General features: G+C 39.7%; 1 protein-coding gene across 1 annotated transcript in view; it reads left to right on the forward strand.

The window, feature by feature from the left end:
* The window catches only part of oatx (organic anion transporter X), a 144364-nt gene that overhangs the window by 23926 nt on the left and 94518 nt on the right, over nt 1–25920 (forward strand). Inside the window, exon 2 of the mRNA XM_034177548.1 lies at nt 10–174. Within this exon, the coding sequence (XP_034033439.1) occupies nt 10–174 (165 nt within the window). The remainder of the gene's footprint in view (nt 1–9; nt 175–25920) is intronic.

The following is a 25920-nucleotide window of genomic DNA, read 5'->3' on the forward strand; positions in this document are numbered from 1 at the left end:
GTGGGTCAGCTGGGAGGCTTCGGGCGGTACCAATGGATTCTGGTGATTCTTACGACGCTTTCTGGTGTGGTGATGGCCTTCCAGAATCTTCTCAACAACTTTGTCTCAGGAATCCCCGCCCACCACTGCAAGCTACCAGCCAATCACAGCCACGAGAACCTGTCTCACTACCAGGTAACATCCGCCCTGCTGGACGGTCTCTTTATTGTCTCAATTTTAATTTAACAAAAAACATCAGCCATTCATCTGCATCTGTGACATCCTTTCCTGCACCCTGGAGATATATTTATAAATTTCAACATCAATTTCAATTTATTTTCATTTATATAGCGCCAAATCACAAGAGTTGCCTCAAGGAGTTTCACACAAGTACGGTCTAACCTTACTAACCCCCAGAGCAACAGTGGTAAGAAAAAACTCCCCCTGAAGAAGAAACCTCAAGCAGACCAGACTCAAAGGTGTGACCCTCTGCTTGGGCCATGATACAGACATAAATTACAGAACAATTCACCAAACGAATATACAGGAAATGCTGTTGGTGCACAGGACAGGAGGGTCGCCAGAACAAATACCACACCCATCTCTGGATGGAGCTGCACCTTAAACAGAGAGAGAGAGAGAAAAAAAAAAAACAGAATCAGGCATCAGAAAGACAAGAAATACAGTATAATTTGTCAGCATTAAACAAGAAAAACAGAAGAAATACTAAGGTGGTCACTGGCCACTAGCCCTAAGCTTCACTAAAAGACCCAGAATTTAGGTAAAGTTGAGGCACGCTCCAATTACTAATAAAATGAATGAAAAGAGTAAAAAGCATAAAACTATAATATGCCAGTATGCATGCCATACGAAAGGGAAAATAAGTGCGTCTTAAGTCTGGACTTGAAAGTCTCCACAGAATCTGCCTGTTTTATTGATGCAGGGAGATCATTCCACAGAACAGGGGCATGATAAGAGAAAGCTCTGTGACCTGCAGACTTCTTATTCACCCTAGGGACACAAAGGAGTCCTGCACCCTGAGAACGCAGAGCCTGGGCCGGTACATAAGGTTTAATTAAGTCAGCGAGGTAGGGAGGTGCCAGTCCGTGAACAATTTTATAGACTAGGAAGCCAGTGAAGAGATGCCAAAATGGGTGTAATGTCGTCAAACTTTCTGCTTCATGTCAGAAGTCTGGCTGCAGCATTTTGAACCAATTGGAGAGCCCTAATGCTGGACTGTGGTAAACCAGAAAATAGAACATTGCAGTAGTCCAATTAAGGAGAGACAAATGCAGGAAGGGATGGGACAAATCTTCGCTATATTTCACAGGTGGAAGAAAGCAGTCCTCGTAATATTTCTAATGTAGAGGTCAAAGGACAATGTAGCATCAAAAATTACACCAAGGTTCCTCACTTTGTCAGAGTGATGTATGACACACAAGCCCAGGCTGAGTGTCAACTGGTCAAATTGATGCCAATGTCTCAATGGACCAAGAACCATCATTTCAGTCTTATCAGAGTTTAAAAGTAGGAAGTTTCTAGACATCCAGCTTCTCACTGATGCAAGGCAATCTTCTAAGGATTTTATGTGGATGAGATTACCAGCAATTATCAGCATGTATAACTGAGTATCATCAGCATTGCAGTAAAAGATAATCCCAAAGCGCCGCAAAATATGCCCAAGGGGTGCTATTTCAAAAGCAGGGGTCTTAAGATGGACCTCTGTGGAACCCCAGATTTCATGCCACTCAAAATGTAAATGAGACCACCCACCACTTTAATCATACCTTAGATCTTGTTCTGATTTATGGTATGGAAATTGAAGACTTAACAGTATTCCCTGAAAACCCCCTTCTGTCTGATCATTTCTTAATAACATTTACATTTACTCTGATGGACTACCCAGCAGTGGGGAATAAGTTTCATTACACTAGAAGTCTTTCAGAAAGCGCTGTAACTAGGTTTAAGGATATGATTCCTTCTTTATGTTCTCCAATGCCATATACCAACACAGGGCAGAGTAGCTACCTAAACTCTGTGAGTGAGATAGATTATCTCGTCAATAGTTTGATATCCTCATTGAGGACAACTTTGGATGCTGTAGCTCCTCTGAAAAAGAGAGCCTTAAATCAGAAGTGCCTGACTCCGTGGTATAACTCACAAACTCGCAGCTTAAAGCAGATAACCCGTAAGTTGGAGAGGAAATGGCGTCTCACTAATTTAGAAGATCTTCACTTAGCCTGGAAAAATAGTCTGTTGCTCTATAAAAAAAAGCCCTCCGCTAGGACATCTTACTACTCATCACTAATTGAAGAAAATAAGAACAACCCCAGGTTTCTTTTCAGCACTGTAGCCAGGCTGACAAAGAGTCAGAGCTCTATTGAGCCGAGTATTCCTTTAACTTTAACTAGTAATGACTTCATGACTTTCTTTGCTAATAAAATTTTAACTATTAGAGAAAAAATTACTCATAACCATCCCAAAGACATATCGTTCTCTTTGGTTGCTTTCAGTGATGCCGGTATTTGGTTAGACTCTTTCTCTCCAATTGTTCTGTCTGAGTTATTTTCATTAGTTACTTCATCCAAACCATCAACATGTCTATTAGACCCCATTCCTACCAGGCTGCTCAAGGAAGCCCTACCATTAATTAATGCTTCGATCTTAAATATGATCAATCTATCTTTATTAGTTGGCTATGTACCACAGGCTTTTAAGGTGGCAGTAATTAAACCATTACTTAAAAAGCCATCACTTGACCCAGCTATCTTAGCTAATTATAGGCCAATCTCCAACCTTCCTTTTCTCTCAAAAATTCTTGAAAAGGTAGTTGTAAAACAGCCAACTGATCATCTGCAGAGGAATGGTCTATTTTAAAAGTTTCAGTCAGGGTTTAGAATTCATCATAGTACAGAAACAGCATTAGTGAAGGTTACAAATGATCTTCTTATGGCCTCAGACAGTGGACTCATCTCTGTGCTTGTTCTGTTAGACCTCAGTGCTGCTTTTGATACTGTTGACCATAAAATTTTATTAAAGAGATTAGAGCATGCCATAGGTATTAAAGGCACTGCGCTGCGGTGGTTTGAATCATATTTATCTAATAGATTACAATTTGTTCATGTAAATGGGGAATCTTCTTCACAGACTAAATTTAATTATGGAGTTCCACAAGGTTCTGTGCTAGGACCAATTTTATTCACTTTATACATGCTTCCCTTAGGCAGTATTATTAGACAGCATTGCTTAAATTTTCATTGCTACGCAGATGATACCCAGCTTTATCTATCCATGAAGCCCGAGGACACACACCAATTAGCTAAACTGCAGGATTGTCTTACAGACATAAAGACATGGATGACCTCTAATTTCCTGCTTTTAAACTCAGATAAAACTGAAGTTATTGTACTTGGCCCCACAAATCTTAGAAACATGGTGTCTAACCAGATCCTTACTCTGGATGGCATTACCCTGACCTCTAGTAATACTGTGAGAAATCTTGGAGTCATTTTTGATCAGGATATTGAATGCGCATATTAAACAAATATGTAGGACTGCTTTTTTGCATTTGCGCAATATCTCTAAAATTAGAAAGGTCTTGTCTGAGTGATGCTGAAAAACTAATTCATGCATTTATTTCCTCTAGGCTGGACTATTGTAATTCATTATTATCAGGTTGTCCTAAAAGTTCCCTGAAAAGCCTTCAGTTAATTCAAAATGCTGCAGCTAGAGTACTGACGGGGACTAGAAGGAGAGAGCATATTTCACCCATATTGGCCTCTCTTCATTGGCTTCCTGTTAATTCTAGAATAGAATTTAAATTTCTTCTTCTTACTTATAAGGTTTTGAATAATCAGGTCCCATCTTATCTTAGGGACCTCATTGTATCATATCACCCCAATAGAGCGCTTCGCTCTCAGACTGCAGGCTTACTTGTAGTTCCTAGGGTTTTTAAGAGTAGAATGGGAGGCAGAGCCTTCAGCTTTCAGGCTCCTCTCCTCTGGAACCAGCTCCCAATTCGGATCAGGGAGACAGACACCCTCTCTACTTTTAAGATTAGGCTTAAAACTTTCCTTTTTGCTAAAGCTTATAGTTAGGGCTGGATCAGGTGACCCTGAACCATCCCTTAGTTATGCTGCTATAGACTTAGACTGCTGGGGGGTTCGCATGATGCACTGAGTGTTTCTTTCTCTTTTTGCTCTGTATGCACCACTCTGCATTTAATCATTAGTGATTGATCTCTGCTCCCCTCCACAGCATGTCTTTTTCCTGGTTCTCTCCCTCAGCCCCAACCAGTCCCAGCAGAAGACTGCCCCTCCCTGAGCCTGGTTCTGCTGGAGGCTTCTTCCTGTTAAAGGGGAGTTTTTCCTTCCCACTGTCGCCAAGTGCTTGCTCACAGGGGGTCGTTTTGACCGTTGGGTTTTTCCGTAATTATTGTATGGCTTTGCCTTACAATATAAAGCGCCTTGGGGCAACTGTTTGTTGTGATTTGGCACTATATAAATAAAATTGATTTGATTTGATAGATAAATATTCTGTGGTCCCTTCCCCTCCTGGGGTACTGATGAGGTGTTTAGCAGGCTGACATCATTAAATAGGTGGCTGGAGCAATTTTGTAGACAGCAAGGCCTTAGCTTTATTGATAACTGGCCTTCATTCTGGGGCCGCTGTGGCTTGCTGATGCCAGACGGCCTCCACCCTACTGGGGAAGGCGCCATCATCTTGTCTGCGAACATAGACAGAGCTCTACAGGGAGGGTAACATGAGGAATTTACAGCAGGCCACAGAGCAGGTGATTCGAGACCCTGCAAGGCTTATGACAAATGCAGGTGTGGAATCCATTAGCTTAGTGAGGAAATTACTGCAGAAAATCCACTATGGTGATAGTGCAGTTTATCTGCCAGGGAGGGAAATTCAACAAGTTGAGACTGTAGCCTGCTTCCGTAGACGTTTCCATAAAAATCATAGAGGGATATGCTTTGCAAACTTAATACCCATCACGACACTGGATGATGATTTTCCTTTTTCCTTTCCTTCCCACTGTTGCCGAGTGCTTGCTCATAGGGGGTCGTTTTGACCATTGGGGTTTTCTGTAATTATTGTATGGCTTTTGCCTTACAATATAAAGTGCCTTGGGGTGACTGTTTGTTGTGATTTGGCGCTATATAAATAAAATTGATTTGATTTGATTTGATGAAATTGACGATGGCCAAATGGTTGTTCCAGCAATATCAAAGATTTTGTGTCTGCTACCTACAACGCGCGTGGGATGTCTCAAACCTAAACCTACTTCAAGGCATCTTATATATGCTACTCTGGAACCACCCCTAAACCCAAACGTTCAACTGTTAACCCCACTGAGGTCCTTTGTCTGGGTCTCATTAACATAAGATCACTATCCTCAAAATCATTGTTGATTAATGACCTAATTATTGATCATCACTTAGATATGATTGGGTTATGTGAAACCTGGCTTAAACCTACAGCTGTCCTCCCCTTAAATGAGGCCTGCCCACCAGCATATTCATTTAGTCACGTCCCACATGATGCAAAGCAAGGCGGGGGTGTTGCTCTTATTTATAAATCTAGGTTTAGCTTATTAGCAGCAGGAGATCACAAATATAACTCGTTTGAGCATCTGATTCTCCACTGTGCTCAGGATATTAGGCATTGCCAAGGTCAGTAGTATGAAAATCAGCCTTATTACTTTGTCACTGTATATAGGCCTCCTGGCCCATATTCTGAATTATTTAATGAATTTGGTGCGTTCATCTCTAACTTGTCAACTAGTGCAGATAACATTCTGATCATTGGTGAGTTTAATGTTCATATAAATAAACCTTCTGATCCCCTCTGCAAATCATTTATGGAAATTGTGGATGCATTAGGATTTTGGCAATGCATTCAGGACTCGATGCACATTAGTGGAAATACCCTGGATTTTGTTCTCACACGTGGTATTGTTGTCACGAATATTGACATCATGCCTCTTACATCAGTGGTCTCTGTTCATTCACTTATTAAGTTTACAGTTTTGCTGCCGTGTTTAGTGGAACAACAACCTTATATATCACTATGGTGATGCATCAACTCCTCAACTAAGACTGAACTCTAAGATAGACTGCCTGATGTCTTAGCTTCACATTTGGCAAATACCCAATCAGTAGACAGTCTTGTGGATAGTTTAAACTCAGTGCTCAAAAAGTACACTTGACATGATTGCGCCACCTTTATTAAAACCACACCACCAGAAAACACAGTGACTTTGGTTCAATGACTACTTGCGTCACCTAAAGCATAAAGCCGGAGGTCTAGAACAGAAATGGAGTGGTTCAAAATTAGAAGTATTCCACCTTGCGTAGTGTGATGCTATTTTAGACTATAAGCATGCATTGCTGGCTACAAAATGGACCCATTACTCTGATTTGATCAACAAAAACAAGTATAACTCAAAGTTCTTGTTCAACACCGTGGCAACACTTATTCATGGATAGCCACCTGTAGTTCGCTCTCCTTTTACAGCACAAGATTTGCTGGATTACTTTGAGGTGAAAATAGAAGACATTAAGTTAAACATATCCCAGCATGCCTTAACCCAGCCACTACACCCTGCTATTGAGGTGGGCGCCATTACTGAGGTATTACCTAGATTTACAGAATTTGATAGTATCTCACTAGGTGTGCTGACGAATCTTGTAACGTCAACAAAAAGCACAACCTGTTTATTTGATCCTGTACCAACAAAACTGTTTAAGGACCTGTGGCCCATTCTTGGGCCGACTGTGCTGGAAATTATTAATCTTTCTGTAACTTCTGGATCTGTTCCTCAATGTTTTAAACCTGCAGTGAATAAATCATTACTTAAGAAACCTAATCTTGAACCTAGTGTATTGAAAAACTATCAGCCAATATCAAATCTATCATCTTGCTCTAAAATTCTGGAAAAAGTGGTTTCACGTCAGCTCGTGGACTATCTTACTGAGAATAATCTCTTTGAGCCACTGCAGTCTGCTTTTAGAAAATAGAAAATATCATTCCACAGAGACGGCTCTCACTAAAGTGGTGAATGATTTTTTGCTTGCAAAATCAGACACCACTACAGTTCTGGTGCTGTTAGATCTCAGTGCTGCATTTGATACCGTAGATCATCATATTCTACTTGATAGGCTGGAAAATCATTTTGGGATTACTGGGATTGCCCTTGCATGGTTGACATCATACTTGACCAGTCGTTCTCACTGTGTTTTGTACAGTAACACTACCTCTAACCTTAGTGACATGAAATTTGGGGTTCCACAGGGGTCCGTCTTAGGCCCCCTGCTTTGCTTCCTTTATATAGCACCCCTTCTGTACATATTACGTTGTTTTGGGATTACCTTTCACTGCTATGCTACAGGGATTAAACAGTAGTTAGGTCTTTTGAGCTCATCTGCAAAATCTAGCATGAGAAACCTAGGTGTTATCTTTGATAAAGAAATGTCATTTGAGTATCATTCCAAGCAGCTAACCAAAAACTGTTTCTACCAGTTGAGGAAGATTTCCAAACTCAGATCAGTTGTTTCAAAAAATGATCTTGAGTTGATTATTCATGCATTTGTATCTTCTCGTTTGGACTACTGCAACAGTTTGTTTTCCTGTCTGAACAAAAAGGAGCTGTCCGGTCTGCAGCAGGTCCAAAATTCTGCAGCAAGGCTGCTGTCTCGCTCAAACAGGACTCATATTTCTCCTATTTTAAAGTCCCTTCATTGGCTTCCAGTGTTGCTGCATTTCCATTTTAAAATCCTAGTGTTGACTTTTAGAGCTTTGCATGGTCAGGCTCCCCACTATATTAGAGGCATGTTGTGTCTCTATGCTCCCGCTCGGAGCCTGAGGTCAGTGGATCAGAACCCTCTGAGGGTCCCTTGTACCCACTTTAAGACCCGAGGAGATCGCTCTTTCCAGGCCGTTGCGCCGAGGCTCTGGAATGATCTCCCTTTGTCTCTTTGCTCGCTGGACTTTGTCGATGTTATTAAGAGCAAACTTAAAACCCATCTGTTTCTCCAGGCAGTTAAACCTTAGTAGTGAGAGGACTGTTTTATGACCACTGTGTGTGTCTTAATGTTATTTTATTGTGATGTACATTGTATTTTATTCTCAGAATTTTTATCTGTGTGTGTCTTTTGTGAAGCACCTTGTAACTTTCGTTGTCTGTGAAAGGCGCTATATAAATAAACATTACTTACTTACTTACTTACTATGCTGATGATACTCAGTTATACATGCCGATAACTGCTGGTAATCTCATCCACATAAAATCTTAGAAGATGCCTTACATCAGTGAGAAGTTGGATGTCTAGAAACGTCCTACTTTTAAATTCTGATAAGACTGAAATGATGGTTCTTGGTCCAGTGAGACATCGGCATCAATTTGACCAGTTAATGCTTAGCCTAGGCTCGTGTGTTCTACATCACTCTGACAAAGTGAGGAACCTTGGGGGAAGTTTTGATCCTACATTGTCCTTTGACCTCCACATTAGAGATATTACGAGGACTGTTTTCTTCCACTTGTGAAATATAGCGAAGATTCATCTTATCCTGTCTATGGCTGATGCTGAGACCCTGATCCATGCGTTTGTCTCTTCTCGATTGGACTACTGCAATGTTCTATTTTCTGGTTTACCACAGTCTAGCATTAGGGCTCTACAATTGGTTCAAAATGCTGCTGCCAGATTTTTGACACAAAGCAGAAAGTTCGACCACATTACACCCATTTTGGCGTCTCTTCACTGGCTTCCTGTCCCAGTGAGATCAGATTTTCAGGTTCTGCTACAAGTCTATAAAATTGTTCACAAACTGGCACCTCCCTAACTAGCTGACCTAATTAAACCTTACGTACCTGTCCGGGCTTTGCGTTCTCAGCGTTCAGGACTACATTGTGTCCCGAGGGTGAATAAGAAGTCTGTGGGTCACAGAGCTTTCTCTTATCGTGCCCCTGTTCTGTGGAATGATCTCCCTGCATCAATAAAACAGTCAGATTCTGTGAAGACTTTCAAGTCCAGACTAATGACACACTTACTTTTTATTTCATATGGCTAGCATACTGGCATAGTATAGTTCTACAATTTTTACTCTTTTAATTCATTTTATTAGTAAACGGAGTGTGCCACGGCCTCAATTTTACCTAAATTCTGGGTCTTTTAGTGAAGCTTAGGGCTAGTGGCCGGCGATCACCTTAACCTTAGTATGTCCTTTTAAGATTAGGCTTAAAACTTTCCTTTTCGCTAAGGCTTATAGTTAGGGCTGGATCAGGTGACCCTGGACTATCCCTTGGTTATGCTGCTTTAGACGTAGACTGTGGGGTGGGGGGGGTTCCCATGGTGCACTGTTTCTTTCTCTTTTTGCTCTGTATGCATCACTCCGCATTTAATCATTAGTGATCGATCTCTGCCCCCCTCCACAGCATGTCTTTTTCCTGGTTCTTTCCCTCAGCCCCAACCAGTCTCAGCAGAAGACTGCCCCTCCCTGAGCCTGGTTCTGCTGGAGGTTTCTTCCTGTTAAAAGGGAGTTTTTCCTTCCCACTGTAGTCAAGTGCTTGCTCACAGGGGGTCGTTTTGACCGTTGGGGTTTTTCATAATTATTGTATGGCCTTGCCTTACAATATAAAGCGCCTTGGGGCAACTGTTTGTTGTGATTTGGCGCTATATAAAAAAAAAGTTGATTGATTGATTGATGTCTCCTGTTTCTCTTGTTGTTTAATGCTGGCAAATTATTTAGTCTTTCTGATGCCTGATTCTGTTTTTTCTCTGTGTTTAAGGTGCAGCCCCATCCAGAGATGGGTGTGGTATTTGTGCTGAACACCCTCCTGTCCTGTGCACCGGCAACATTTCCTGTATATTCATTTTGTGAATTGTTCTGTAATTTGTGTCTGTATCATGGCCCAAGCAGAGGGTCACCCCTTTGCGTCTGGTCTGTTTGAAGTTTCTTCATCAGAGGGAGTTTTTCCTTACCACTGACACCTGTGTGCTTGCTCTGGGGGTTAGTAAGGTTAGACCTTACTTGTGTGAAGCACCTTGAGTCAACTCTGTTGTGATTTGGCACTTTATAAATGAAAATAAATTGAAATTGAAAATTATGTTCTCAGACAAGATGGTGGCACCTTCCCCAGTAGGGTGGAGGCCGTCAGGCATCAGCAAGCCACAGTGGTTCGAGAACGACGGCCAGTTGTCAATACAGCTAAAGCCTTGCTGTCTGCAAAATTGCACTAGCCACCTATTTAACGATGTCTGCCTGCTAAACGCCTCATTATTACCCCGGGAGGGGAGGGGACCAGAGACTATTATTCAATGCTGAAACATCTTTCTGACAAGGTCACAAGTCGTCTCTATCTCCATTTTTCTGACCTCTGAGTGCTTCATCCTGACATCATTGGTGCCGATGTGAATACCTATGTGACTGTATCTCATGTCATGTTGCTTAGTCTGTCTTTTGAACTGCAGTGTCAACACCCTAAGATCAGATACAATGTCGGGAGCTCTGATCCCAGGAATACATTTAATGTCAGCTGGCATCTGTAACCTGACTTTGCAGGTGATAGAATCCCCTATCACTAAAGTCTGGCATTTCAGCCTGGAGACAGGAGTGAAAGTCACTTGTGGGCTCAGAGAATTCACAGCTGGCAAATCCAAGGGGGAGAACCGATTCACAGTTCGCAGTGGCAAGTGTGACCTGGGTACCACAACATGGCACCAAGCCCTATGGGGCTTCCTCCGCCTAGCCACAGTCCGAAAGCCATCCTCCACAGCCGACGTTTCTAGGCTGATGCTAATGGCACGTGTGTGGAGAAAAGATTATGTTGTTTTGCCCCTGTCTTAAAGTAACCCTAATGATGTACTTGTTATTATTACACTGAATTGTTTTTGTAGCCACTAACGACTGGGAGTGAAGCATGCTGGGGTCATTCTGAACTGGGAGTGAAGAGCTGGGGTCATTATGTTTTTGCAAGAGGAAATAACTTTCAGATGCCTGTTGATTAGAGGAATTATGTGCGCCTGGGAGTTTGAGATGGCCACTCACCCTCCCTTCGCGCACACACTAGAAAAGAGGGGGCAGAGCCATGCTCCGATAGAGTCTGCTGCGGGTTGCGTACGAACGCCCAGCCGGTTGACAAGCGCACTCTGCCGAAGGTGTTGGCTCTCCACCTTAAAGGCGTCACGGTAAGAGAGAAAGAGATATTTTATGCGCTGCAACCACTTGTGTTTGATGTAACTGCTTTTGTGGGGAATAAACATACGCCTGTTTGTTCTAGCAAAATGCAGTCTGTGTGATCATTTCTGTGTGCCGATCTGACCGAACCTTGTTTCAAAACAGCACGCTAGCTGGCACAACACTAACCTCATCTGGAGTGCCGTAACATCTATCTCCACTGAGCTAAGGAGCTCTTCTAACTTACGGACACGGCTCTCTAAGAGAGCCACCCTATCTTCCAACATCACGCGGGATTTCTGGAGGGTGTAAAGTTGGTAAAGTAGTGTACTTTGTGCACTACGAAATTCAAGAGTATAGCCAAGCAAGTACGAGCTAACAATAATGAATAAGCTAACCACTCCTATGGCTCACACAGGAGCCACACAAAATAAATAAATGAGTTAAAATTCACAGCAGTTACACTGAAAAAGTAGCAGAAGTATTAGACTTGTAGGAACAGTAAACATTAAAAAAAAACCCTGCTACGAGTAAACCACTCCTAAGACTAAGTACTGAGCTCAAATTCACAACAGTTTCAGTAAAAAACTAACAGAAGTATTAAAGAAATGGGAGGGGGGTGTCGAACTAGCTAACGCAAGCTAACCACTAGCGAAAATCCTAGCCACTCCTAAGGTTTACACAGGAGTAAAATAATGACCTAAAATTCACAACAGTTACACTGAAAAACTAACAGAAGTATTAAACAGTTAAAAAATAAACAGCTATAAAAGTAACGGTGGGGGGGAGTCAACCTAGCTAGCAAAAGCTAAGTGCTAGCGAATGCTAACCACTAGCAAATGCTAACCGCTAGTGATTCACAACACAACTGTAGTTAAATAAGATTCAGAGTAGATACACTTAAGGTGCGTTTACACATAACCAAGACGCGTTACGAATGTCATTTTTCTGTCATTCGTGACACATTCCTGACATTCTTAATGTGACTTAACGCATCTGAATAGGTTTCTTAATAGTGCGTGTTGGTGCGTGATATTTTTGATATTTGTGGAGCATGTTTTTGCCTGTCAAAAAATCTTCCACGAATGTCACACACCATCCTCATTTCGTCTCACGTCGTGGAGGTCGCAACTGAGCGTATTGATCCGTCTTGATGAGTAGTGATCCTTAATAGAACGTGACAACATTCGTCGTGGTTTTGACACGACTTGTAACGCGGCGTCACATTTCACCACAAATCAGTTTTCTGTCACGTGCGCACAATTAAATGTCATTCCACAGTTCCTGCTGAAGCTCCTCAGGACACTCCTGCAGGTGTTCCACCTGCTGTTGTAACTGATGAGCAGGAGAACGACTCTGAGCCAGAGGAACCAGAGGAGCGAGACTCACGTGGAGCCTGAAATCTCTGCACCTCCTCCAGTCCGGCGGAGGAAGAAGCGCGCGCAGAATTAAATCCTGCTGCACCAGATTCAGATTGATTGCTGACAACAAGTCGGCTAAAAGTCTAATTTCAGTGCTCTTCAGCACGCTCCTGCAGGTGTTCCACCTGCTGCATGTGCCTGATGTTTGAGACGAGACCCACATGAAGCCACACATCTGGCTCTGTCCTCCTCCTCCTCTCTGTGCCACTCCATGGCACAGAGCCCAACTACACATGCAGTCACAAAGTTCTTCTGAAAAACTGGAGCGATCTGAATTCAGTTGGATGAATATGGGTGTGTGTGTGGAGACAATTGACCTCGTTCACAACGTGACAGAACTTAACGATGCGCTGTTACGCGCAATAGCGCGCAACAGCGCACAACAATGCAGAACACTATTCTTGACCATGCGTAATGGTTCCTGATAATTCTCCAGCAACACCTGCCATTAATCATAACGTGTGGTAAAAAGGTTGCAGCAGTTCCTGAGGACACCTTTGATAGGTGTGTATTTAAATGAGCACTTGACAAGAAAGAATGCTGAAATTGCCAGGCATGCACGCATTATGAGAAAACAAAACAAGATACAAGCAACGTGGACGAGAAATTGCAAAGTAATGATCCGTTTGAATGGTACACCTGAAGAAGCAAAAGTTGTGATGATAAGCGAACTCAAAGACTTAGAACAATATAAATAAAACTGAAATGATCACAGCTGTTTACATCACGAGTTTACATTTTTTGGTGGAAATGTGCGAAGACTGGAGATTATGGATAAACAATTGTGGACAAATGTTTGGCCTTATGGCTTTAACAGACAATGAAAACGACCAATGACATGTATGGATATGGATTATACTTTACCACTTAGAAATATTGAAGATGAAGATCTTTTGGTAGTTGGTAGTATGACCAACAAAAATCAGATCAAACATGGAAACAGATGATAAAATATATGACAGATACTAATATTGATGAAAGCATATTTGAGTTGACTACAATTGGTTGTGAGTATTATATGGAAAAACAGTTAAATAGTGAAAAAATCACTGTAGATACTCTGTCACTTATACATATAAACATCCAAAGCTTGTACTGTAAAATGTCAAAAATAAAAGATTATTTAAACCAGTTTAAAAATAGATTTAGCATTGTTGCAATCACAGAATCTTGGCTTAAAAATGACCTTATGGCTGATGTTCAAATTTTGTAAATAGAAGAGAAAAAAAGGCGGAGGCATTGCTTTTGTACATAAAAACAGATCTGACATGCAAAATTGTAGAAGAAATGACAATTATAGATGATGTTATAGAAATTTTAACAGTGGAAATTGTACAGGAAACATCTAAAAATATTCTAATCAGTTGTGTATACAGAGCACCAGATTCTTGTGTTGTGAAATTTACAGATAAAATAATAGAATTATTCCATCAAATCGAAAATAAAACACTCTTTATGTGTGGAGACTTTAATGTTAATGTGGAAAGTTCCACTTGCCAAAGAGTAAGTGATTTTGTGAATTCAATGAATAGCTTGGGCTTATTCCCTTTGATAACAAAACCAACCAGAATTACATCACAAAGTGCAACTGTAATTGATAATATATTCACAAATAGAACAGATGAAATTATTAAGAATGGGATATTGATGACAGATCTCAGTGATCATTTACCAGTTTTTTCAATATTTAAATATAAAAATAGGCATAAAAAACTGATATAAACTTTAAAAGAGATAAGTCATTAAAAGCCTTAGAGGCATTAAATTATGACCTTAATAATCAAAATTGGGAAGAAGTTCATGTCGGTGATGTTAATGTAGCATATAGTTCATTTATGAAAATATTGATGAAATCATATAATAAAAATTGTAAATTAATAAAAACTAGTAAGAAAAGAGTAGATAAACCATGGCTGACCAAGGGAATAACAAACTCTTGTGTAAAGAAAAACTATTTATACAGGTGATTTTTAAAAATGCAAACAAAGGAAACAGAATACAGATACAAAAAATAATTAGGAAACAAAAAAATGATTATTATAGTGAACAATTGAATAAGAGTAAAGATAATATGAGGGCAACATGGGGAATTATAAAAAGGGTGATGGAAAGTGATGGAGTGAAATCAACTTTTCTAAACTACCTTGTCAAGGAAAATAAAGAGATATATGACATAAAATAAGTTGTAAATGAGTTTAATAATTATTTTTCGAAGGTGGGATCAAATCTGGTGGGAAATAAACTAATAGTAGAAGATAAATTAAATACTATTGTAAATACGGTCAATAGTATTTTCCTTGACAATGTGGAAAAAGATGAAATAAGGAATATTGTAAAAAACTGTGTAACCAAAAGATCAACTGACTATGAAGATTTAGACATGATGACTGTAAAAAGTATAATAGAAACTGCTATTGAACCATTCACTTACATTTATAATCTGTCTCTGTCAACAGGAATTTTTCCAGAAGAAATGAAAATTGCCAAGGTAGTCCCATTATATAAAAATGGAGACAAACATAAAGTTTCAAATTACAGGCCAGTGTCATTGCTTCCACAGTTTTATAAAATTATGGAAAAGGTTTTTGTGACAAGGTTGGATAAATTCATTGAGAAACATCATATTTTAAAGAATGCTCAGTATGGATTTAGAACAAAACATTCGACAGCTATGGCAGTTATGGAATTAACAGAGAAAATATCAACAGCAATAGATAATAAGGATTATTTTGTAAGTGTTTTTATTGATTTGAAAAAAGCTTTTGATGTTATCGATCATTCAAGATTGCTTCATAAATTACAACAATATGGAATAAGAGGGATTGCACACCAATGGGTAAAAAGCTACTTAGAAAATAGAAAACAGTTTGTTCAGATAAATGATACTAAATCAGAATTGTGTAATATTATGTGTGGAGTACCACAAGGATCGGTACTTGGACCTAAACTGTTCATTTTGTATATTATTGATTTTGTGAATGTGTCAAAGGTACTTGGTAGCATTTTATTTGCTGACGATACAACATTATTTTACTCTGGATCAGATATACAGGAAGTAGTACAGGTGATAAATACAGAGTTGGAAAAAGTTAAATATTGGTTTGATACAAACAGATTGTCACTTAATCGTAATAAAACAAACTTAATATTGTTTAATGACAGAGTTAAAAAAAATGAGGTGTCAATAAAAATAGATGGAATGGACATTCAAAGGGTAAAAGAAACAAAATTTCTAGGAGTTATGATTGATGAGGATTTTGCATGGAAGTCACATATAAACTACATAAAAGGAAAGATAGCGAAAGCCATTGCTGTTTTGCATAAAGTTAAATATTCATTAAATAATTATGGATTATTAACATTGTACAATTCATTGATTGTTCCATATTTGACTTATTGTGTAGAAATCTGGGGATCAACATGTATAACTTATACACAACCTTTATTTATTTTGCAGAAAAGAGCTTTAAAAGTGATTAGCAACAGTCGATTTAGAGATCCATCTAATCCATTGTTCGTTAAGTATAGGGTACTTAAATTTGGTGGTTGGCTCTCACTGCGGTATTGTATCACTTCCTGTTCCGGAGCACAGCGGTGTTTTTCTGTATCTGTTAGCTGTTTAATCTGCGCAGTTAGATTGATCTAGTTATCTAGATTACGATTTGTTTCCCAGTGTAATCTTTACGTGCCTTAACTAAAGCACTCCTTCTGCTGAATCACCTCTAAATTATTTACACATTATTCACTTTGCGTGTTTTTAGGAATCCGCTAGCTTAGCGTAGCTACTAGCTCTTAGCCGATTTAGCATGGCGGCTTCTCCTGTCTCTCCCGCACTTTTCTGCTCTGGGTGTGAAATGTTTAGTTATTCCTCGGCCTCCTTTAGCAGTAATGGTACTTGTAATAAGTGTAGCTTATTCGTAGCTTTGGAGGCCAGGCTGGGCGAATTGGAGACTCGGCTCCGCACCGTGGAAAATTCTACAGCTAGCCAGGCCCCTGTAGTCGGTGCGGACCAAGGTAGCTTAGCCGCCGTTAGTTCCCCCCTGGCAGATCCCGAGCAGCCGGGAAAGCAGGCTGACTGGGTGACTGTGAGGAGGAAGCGTAGCCCTAAACAGAAGCCCCGTGTACACCGCCAACCCGTTCACATTTCTAACCGTTTTTCCCCACTCGACGACACACCCGCCGAGGATCAAACTCTGGTTATTGGCGACTCTGTTTTGAGAAATGTGAAGTTAACGACACCAGCAACCATAGTCAATTGTCTTCCGGGGGCCAGAGCAGGCGACATTGAAGGAAATTTGAAACTGCTGGTTAAGGCTAAGCGTAAATTTGGTAAGATTGTAATTCACGTCGGCAGTAATGACACCCGGTTACGCCAATCGGAGGTCACTAAAATTAAAATTAAATCGGTGTGTAACTTTGCAAAAACAATGTCGGACTCTGTAGTTTTCTCTGGGCCCCTCCCCAATCAGACCGGGAGTGACATGTTTAGCCGCATGTTCTCCTTGAATTGCTGGCTGTCTGAGTGGTGTCCAAAAAATGAGGTGGGCTTCATAGATAATTGGCAAAGCTTCTGGGGAAAACCTGGTCTTGTTAGGAGAGACGGCATCCATCCCACTTTGGATGGAGCAGCTCTCATTTCTAGAAATCTGGCTAATTTTCTTAAATCCTCCAAACCGTGACTATCCAGGGTTGGGACCAGGAAGCAGAGTTGTAGTCTTACACACCTCTCTGCAGCTTCTCTCCCCCTGCCATCCCCTCATTACCCCATCCCCGTAGAGACGGTGCCTGCTCCCAGACTACCAATAACCAGCAAAAATCTATTTAAGCATAAAAATTCAAAAAGAAAAAATAATATAGCACCTTCAACTGCACCACAGACTAAAACAGTTAAATGTGGTCTATTAAACATTAGGTCTCTCTCTTCTAAGTCCCTGTTGGTAAATGATATAATAATTGATCAACATATTGATTTATTCTGCCTAACAGAAACCTGGTTACAGCAGGATGAATATGTTAGTTTAAATGAGTCAACACCCCCGAGTCACACTAACTGTCAGAATGCTCGTAGCACGGGCCGGGGTGGAGGATTAGCAGCAATCTTCCATTCCAGCTTATTAAGTAATCCAAAACCCAGACAGAGCTTTAATTAATTTGAAAGCTTGTCTCTTAGTCTTGTCCATCCAAATTGGAAGTCCCAAAAACCAGTTTTATTTGTTATTATCTATCGTCCACCTGGTCGTTACTGTGAGTTTCTCTGTGAATTTTCAGACCTTTTGTCTGACTTAGTGCTTAGCTCAGATAAGATAATTATAGTGGGCGATTTTAACATCCACACAGATGCTGAGAATGACAGCCTCAACACTGCATTTAATCTATTATTAGACTCTATTGGCTTTGCTCAAAAGTAAATGAGTCCACCCACCACTTTAATCATATCTTAGATCTTGTTCTGACTTATGGTATGGAAATAGAAGACTTAACAGTATTCCCTGAAAACTCCCTTCTGTCTGATCATTTTTTAATAACATTTACATTTACTCTGATGGACTACCCAGCAGTAGGGAATAAGTTTCATTACACTAGAAGTCTTTCAGAAAGCGCTGTAACTAGGTTTAAGGATATGATTCCTTCTTTATGTTCTCTAATGCCATATAACAACACAGTGCAGAGTAGCTACCTAAACTCTGTAAGGGAGATAGAGTATCTCGTCAATAGTTTTACATCCTCATTGAAGACAGCTTTGGATGCTGTAGCTCCTCTGAAAAAGAGAGCTTTAAATCAGAAGTGTCTGACTCCATGGTATAACTCTCAAACTCGTAGCTTAAAGCAGATAACCCGTAAGTTGGAGAGGAAATGGCGTCTCACTAATTTAGAAGATCTTCACTTAGCCTGGAAAAAGAGTCTGTTGCTCTATAAAAAAGCCCTCCGTAAAGCTAGGACATCTTTCTACTCATCACTAATTGAAGAAAATAAGAACAACCCCAGGTTTCTTTTCAGCACTGTAGCCAGGCTGACAAAGAGTCAGAGCTCTATTGAGCTGAGTATTCCATTAACTTTAACTAGTAATGACTTCATGACTTTCTTTGCTAACAAAATTTTAACTATTAGAGAAAAAATTACTCATAACCATCCCAAAGACGTATCGTTATCTTTGGCTGCTTTCAGTGATGCCGGTATTTGGTTAGACTCACCTATGAGTTATTTTCATTAGTTACTTCATCCAAACCATCAACATGTTTATTAGACCCCATTCCTACCAGGCTGCTCAAGGAAGCCCTACCATTATTTAATGCTTCGATCTTAAATATGATCAATCTATCTTTGTTAGTTGGCTATGTACCACAGGCTTTTAAGGTGGCAGTAATTAAACCATTACTTAAAAAGCCATCACTTGACCCAGCTATCTTAGCTAATTATAGGCCAATCTCCAACCTTCCTTTTCTCTCAAAAATTCTTGAAAGGGTAGTTGTAAAACAGCTAACTGATCATCTGCAGAGGAATGGTCTATTTGAAGAGTTTCAGTCAGGTTTTAGAATTCATCATAGTACAGAAACAGCATTAGTGAAGGTTACAAATGATCTTCTCATGGCCTCGGACAGTGGACTCATCTCTGTGCTTGTTCTGTTAGACCTCAGTGCTGCTTTTGATACTGTTGACCATAAAATATTATTACAGAGATTAGAGCATGCCATAGGTATTAAAGGCACTGCGCTGCGGTGGTTTGAATCATATTTGTCTAATAGATTACAATTTGTTCATGTAAATGGGGAATCTTCTTCACAGACTAAAGTTAATTATGGAGTTCCACAAGGTTCTGTGCTAGGACCAATTTTATTCACTTTATATATGCTTCCCTTAGGCAGTATTATTAGACGGTATTGCTTAAATTTTCATTGTTACGCAGATGATACCCAGCTTTATCTATCCATGAAGCCAGACGACACACACCAATTAGCTAAACTGCAGGATTGTCTTACAGACATAAAGACATGGATGACCTCTAATTTCCTGCTTTTAAACTCAGATAAAACTGAAGTTATTGTACTTGGCCCCACAAATCTTAGAAACATGGTGTCTAACCAGATCCTTACTCTGGATGGCATTACCCTGACCTCTAGTAATACTGTGAGAAATCTTGGAGTCATTTTTGATCAGGATATGTCATTCAAAGCGCATATTAAACAAATATGTAGGACTGCTTTTTTGCATTTACGCAATATCTCTAAAATCAGAAAGGTCTTGTCTCAGAGTGATGCTGAAAAACTAATTCATGCATTTATTTCCTCTAGGCTGGACTATTGTAATTCATTATTATCAGGTTGTCCTAAAAGTTCCCTAAAAAGCCTTCAGTTAATTCAAAATGCTGCAGCTAGAGTGCTGACGGGGACTAGAAGGAGAGAGCATATCTCACCCATATTGGCCTCTCTTCATTGGCTTCCTGTTAATTCTAGAATAGAATTTAAAATTCTTCTTCTTACTTATAAGGTTTTGAATAATCAGGTCCCATCTTATCTTAGGGACCTCGTAGTACCATATCACCCCAATAGAGCGCTTCGCTCTCAGACTGCAGGCTTACTTGTAGTTCCTAGGGTTTGTAAGAGTAGAATGGGAGGCAGAGCCTTCAGCTTTCAGGCTCCTCTCCTGTGGAACCAGCTCCCAATTCAGATCAGGGAGACAGACACCCTCTCTACTTTTAAGATTAGGCTTAAAACTTTCCTTTTTGCTAAAGCTTATAGTTAGGGCTGGATCAGGTGACCCTGAACCATCCCTTAGTTATGCTGCTATAGACGTAGACTGCTGGGGGGTTCCCATGATGCACTGTTTCTTTCTCTTTTTGCTCTGTATGCACCACTCTGCATTTAATCATTAGTGATCGATCTCTGCTCCCCTCCACAGCATGTCTTTTTCCTGGTTCTCTCCCTCAGCCCCAACCAGTCCCAGCAGAAGACTGCCCCTCCCTGAGCCTGGTTCTGCTGGAGGTTTCTTCCTGTTAAAAGGGAGTTTTTCCTTCCCACTGTAGCCAAGTGCTTGCTCACAGGGGGTCGTTTTGACCGTTGGGGTTTTACATCATTATTGTATGGCCTTGCCTTACAATATAAAGCGCCTTGGGGCAACTGTTTGTTGTGATTTGGCGCTATATAAAAAAAAAATTGATTGATTGAATTGATTAAATTTCATGATTTAGTTGATTTGAAATTATTACATACAATGTACAAAGCGAATAACAATACCTTACCAATAAACATTCAAAATATGTTTGAAAAAAGAGTAAGTAGTTATAATTTGAAGGGCATAGAAGTCTTTAAGAAACCAAGATTTAGAACCAAGATAATGGAACGGAGTATTGCAGTCAATGGTGTAAAATTATGGAACAACCTCAGCAAAGAAATCAAAGAATCAAGGTTGCTTAAATTATTTAAAAAACGTATTAAACTTGATGTTTTTCAAAAGTATGAAACTATGAAATAGGTCAGTGGACTGTGACAAAGCTAAAATGTAAGCTGTTAATAATGTTTAGAATGTTTGAAGTTTAAAATGTAATCTGTTAGGGGTGTAATCTTATAAATAATGGTTAAAATTAGGAAATAAGTCGGTGGCATGTGACAAAATCATAGAAACGTAATTATTCGTGTGTCGATTGATGATGCTTTGTGAGATTGTATTGTAAAAAAGGGGGCAGAGTATATAAAACTTGTTCTTCTAAACTGCTCCTTTTCATTCAGTGGTTTGTGGTGTTTTGTTGATTCTGCTTTTCTGTTTTTTATTTTCTTTTAAATGAATGAAATAAATGAAAAATGATATGAAAATTGTTGCTTTGTATGTCATGTGACATGGATTATTCATCCTATTTGTGTTGCGCTGCATTTCAAGCGCAAATTTGGTTCCACACATTTTGTTCCATTGCACCCTGCAAACCCTGCCCACATGCACAGTAGTGGGGGATGTTTAGCTAAAAATGGCAGAGTTTGTTTTGCTGACGGATGACGATTTGAAGGAGCTAACTGATGCTGCTAATTCTTCTGAGACAAAAAATACAAACAAATCCAGGACGCAGTGCGGATGCATGTACAGCTGTTAAGATGAAGTTAGAATGAAAAGCTGGACAAATTTCTGATGCGACTTTTTTGCTGGACTGAGGAAGTACACAAAATCTTTTTTTTAAGTACAAAAAGTCAGTGCACAGCATCACAAACTACATCATCAGAATTTTTTTAACTATTTAACTGTTTTTCCAAGTTGACTGAGAACAATTTGTGTTGGACTGTTAAGCACCAGTGATGAACACCAAAATGTAAGTCACTTTTCTGTTCATAAATGAATAAAATGTCACACGATAAGGATCTATTTTAGGTGCTATATAAAACAAATAATGTTTTTACATTCTTTTAATGGTACAAATATTTAATTTGGTGAAAGCTGGAACAAACCATTCAGCGAGGCATTGAGCTCCTAAACATTCAATATTTGTATAATATATCTCCAGGGTGGAGGACGTGATGTAGGCGACTGTACCAGTCTAACAATATCCACATCATACTTACGAGACTGAGCTGAGCAACACTGAGTCAACCAACAAGATGATGCAGCCTAGCAACAATGTGACTGAGCCCAGAAACACTGTGACTGAGCAGCCTAGCAACAATGTGACTGAGCAGAGCAACACTGAGTCGAGCAACAATGAGCCGGGCAACAAGATGATGCAGCCTAGCAACAATGTGACTGAGTCAAGAAACACTGTCACTGAGCAGAGCAACAATGTGACTGAGCCTAGAAACAATGTGACTGATCTGAGCAACAAAGTGATTGAGCAGAGCAACAATGTGACTGAGCCTAGAAACAATGTGACTGATCCGAGCAACAAAGTGATTGAGCAGAGCAACAATGTGACTGAGCCTAGCAACAATGTGACTGAGCCTAGCAACAATGTGAATGAGCCTACAAAACAATGTGACTGAGCAGAGCACCAATGTGACTGAGCCTAGAAACAATGTGACTGAGCCTGGAAACAATGTGACTGAGCCTGGAAACACTGTGACTGAGCAGAGCAACAATGTGACTGAGCCTAGAAACACTGTGACTGAGCAGCCTAGCAACAATGTGACTGAGCAGAGCAACACTGAGTCCAGCAACACTGAGTCGAGCAACAAGATGATGCAGCCTAGCAACAATGTGATTGACCCTAGCAATAATGTGACTGAGTCTAGAAACACTGTGACTGAGCAGAGCAACAATGTGACTGAGCCTAGAAACAATGTGACTGAGCCTAGAAACACTGTGACTGACGCGAGCAACAATGTGACTGATCCAAGCAACAATGTGACTGAGCAGCACAACAATGTGACTGAGCCTAGCAACAAGGTGAATGAGCCTAGAAACACTGTGACTGAGCAGAACAACAATGTGCCTGAGCCTAGAAACAATGTGACTGAGCCTAGAAACACTGTGACTGAGCACAGCAACAATGTGACTGATCCTAGCAACAATGTGACTGAGCAGAGCAACAATGTGACTGAGCCTAGCAACAATGTCACCGATCCTAGCAACAATGTGACTGAGCAGAGCAACAATGTGACTGAGCCTAGCAACAATGTGACTGATCCTAGAAACACTGTGACTGAGCAGACCAACATGACTGAGCCTAGAAACACTGTGACTGAGCAGAGCAATAATTTGACTGATCCTAGCAACAATGTGACTGAGCAGAGCAACAATGTGACTGATCATAGCAACAATGTGACTGAGCAGAGCAACAATGTGACTGAACCTAGCAACAATGTGACTGAGCAGAGCAACAGTGTGACTGATCCTAGCAACAATGTGACTGAGCCTAGCAACAATGTCATTGATCCTAGCAACAATGTGACTGAGCAGAGCAACAATGTGACTGATCCTAGCAACAATGTAACTAAGCAGAGCAACAATGTGACTGAGCCTAACAACAATGTGACTGAGCAGAGCACAAATGTGACTGAGCAGAGCACAAATGTGACTGAGCAGAGCAACAATGTGACTGATCCTAGCAACAATGTGACTGAGCAGAGCAACAATGTGACTGATCCTAGCAACAATGTGACTGAGCCTAGCAACAATGTCACTGATCCTAGCAACAATGTGACTGAGCAGAGCAACAATGTGACTGATCACTTGCATTAATAGAATCAGTTGAGGAGATTACAAACGCCATAGACCACAAATTACATTCAGTTGGAATATTTATAGACCTTAAAAAGGCTTTTGATACAATCAATCATGACATATTAATCAGTAAACTTGAACAGTATGGGATTAGGGGGTTGGTGTTGCACTGGGTGAGAAGCTACTTAAGTAACATAAAACAGTTTGTGAAGTTGGGGGAATACAAATCATCATGCTTGGACAATGTTTGTGGCGTCCCACAGGGGTCAGTATTGGGTCCAAAACTGTTTCTAATTTATATAAATGATATTGTCAATGTTTCCAAAATATTAAAATTAGTATTATTTGCAGATGACACAAGCATTTTTTGTTCAGGGGGGGATTTGCAGGAGTTACTGAGGATCAGTATAGAAAGGGGAAAATTGAAAATATGGTTTGACAGAAACAAATTATCATTAAACTTAAGTAAAACAAAATACATGTTATTTGGCTATTGTAATATAGACATACATGTTCAGTTACAAGTCGAGGGGGTAGATATTGAAAGGGTACATGAAAATAAGTTTCTGGGGGTGATAATAGATGATAAGATAAACTGGAAGACTCATATAAAACATATACAAAGTAAACTGTCAAGAAGCATTTCAGTTCTAAACAAAGTGAAACATATTCTGGACCACAACTCACTCCGCATTCTTTACTGCTCACTGGTTTTACCATATTTACAGTACTGTGCAGAGGTATGGGGTAATACTTATAAAGGTACAACACAATCACTATCAGTAATGCAGAAAAGAGCTATAAGAATTATTCATAATACTGGCTATAGAGATCATACAAATCCACTATTTTTACAATCCAAATTCTTAAAATTCACAGACTTGGTTCATTTTCAAACAGTACAAATCGTGTATAAAGCAATAAACAATTTACTTCCAGCAAATATTAAAAATATGTTTTTTAACAGATCAGGGGATTACAGTCTGAGGGGGAAATTTAATTTAAAGCATCAGTGGGCACGAACAACATTAAAAGGTTTCTGTATTTCTGTCTGTGGGGTGAGGATGTGGAACAGATTGGGAGTGGGGCTCAAGCAATGTCCAAGCATGAACCAGTTCAAACAGCGGTACAAAAATATGTTTTTTTCTAGGTATAGGGAGGAGGAAGGGTAATGAGGGTTAGGGTGTTTTTGTTTTTTGCTTCGGCTTGTAAATATATAGTATTTTGTATGTAAGTAGGTATGTGTAGGTGTATATTTATGTTTGTGTATATATATGTGTATATATGTGTATATATATGTGTATATGTATATGTGTATATATATATATATATATGTATATATGTGTATATATATGTGTATATGTATATGTGTATATATATGTGTATATGTATATGTGTATATATATATATATATATGTATATATGTGTGTATATGTGTGTATGTATGTTGATATATATATATATATATATATATATATATATATATATATATATATATATATATATATATATATATATATATATATATATATATATATATATATATATTGATATCGGTTTAGGTGTGTAGGAATCTATGTGTATATGTGGCAAAGGGTATTACTGGTTGTGGGGAAGAAGGGGTAGGGATAAATAAGCTGATGCTTCACCCTACCCCTTTTCGGACATGTTGGGTACACAGTAGGAACTTTTTTGTTGTTGTCTTTACTGATCTATCTTGTAATTGTTGTTGTATCAAATGTTCGAAATAAACAGTTTTCATTCATTCATTCATTCATTTTCATTCATTCATCCTAGCAACAATGTGACTGAGCCTAGCAACAATGTGACTGAGCCTAGAAACACTGTGACTGAGCAGCCTAGCAACAATGTGACTGAGCAGAGCAACACTGAGTCCAGCAACACTGAGTCCAGCAACAAGATGATGCAGCCTAGCAACAATGTGATTGACCCTAGCAATAATGTGACTGAGTCTAGAAACACTGTGACTGAGCAGAGCAACAATGTGACTGAGCCTAGAAACACTGTGACTGAGCAGAGCAACAATGTGACTGAGCCTAGAAACAATGTGACTGAGCCTAGAAACACTGTGACTGACGCGAGAAACAATGTGACTGATCCAAGCAACAATGTGACTGAGTAGCACAACAATGTGACTGAGCCTAGCAACAAGGTGAATGAGCCTAGAAGCACTGTGACTGAG

This window comes from Thalassophryne amazonica, chromosome 9, assembly GCF_902500255.1.
Source record: "Thalassophryne amazonica chromosome 9, fThaAma1.1, whole genome shotgun sequence".
Taxonomy (NCBI): domain Eukaryota; kingdom Metazoa; phylum Chordata; class Actinopteri; order Batrachoidiformes; family Batrachoididae; genus Thalassophryne; species Thalassophryne amazonica.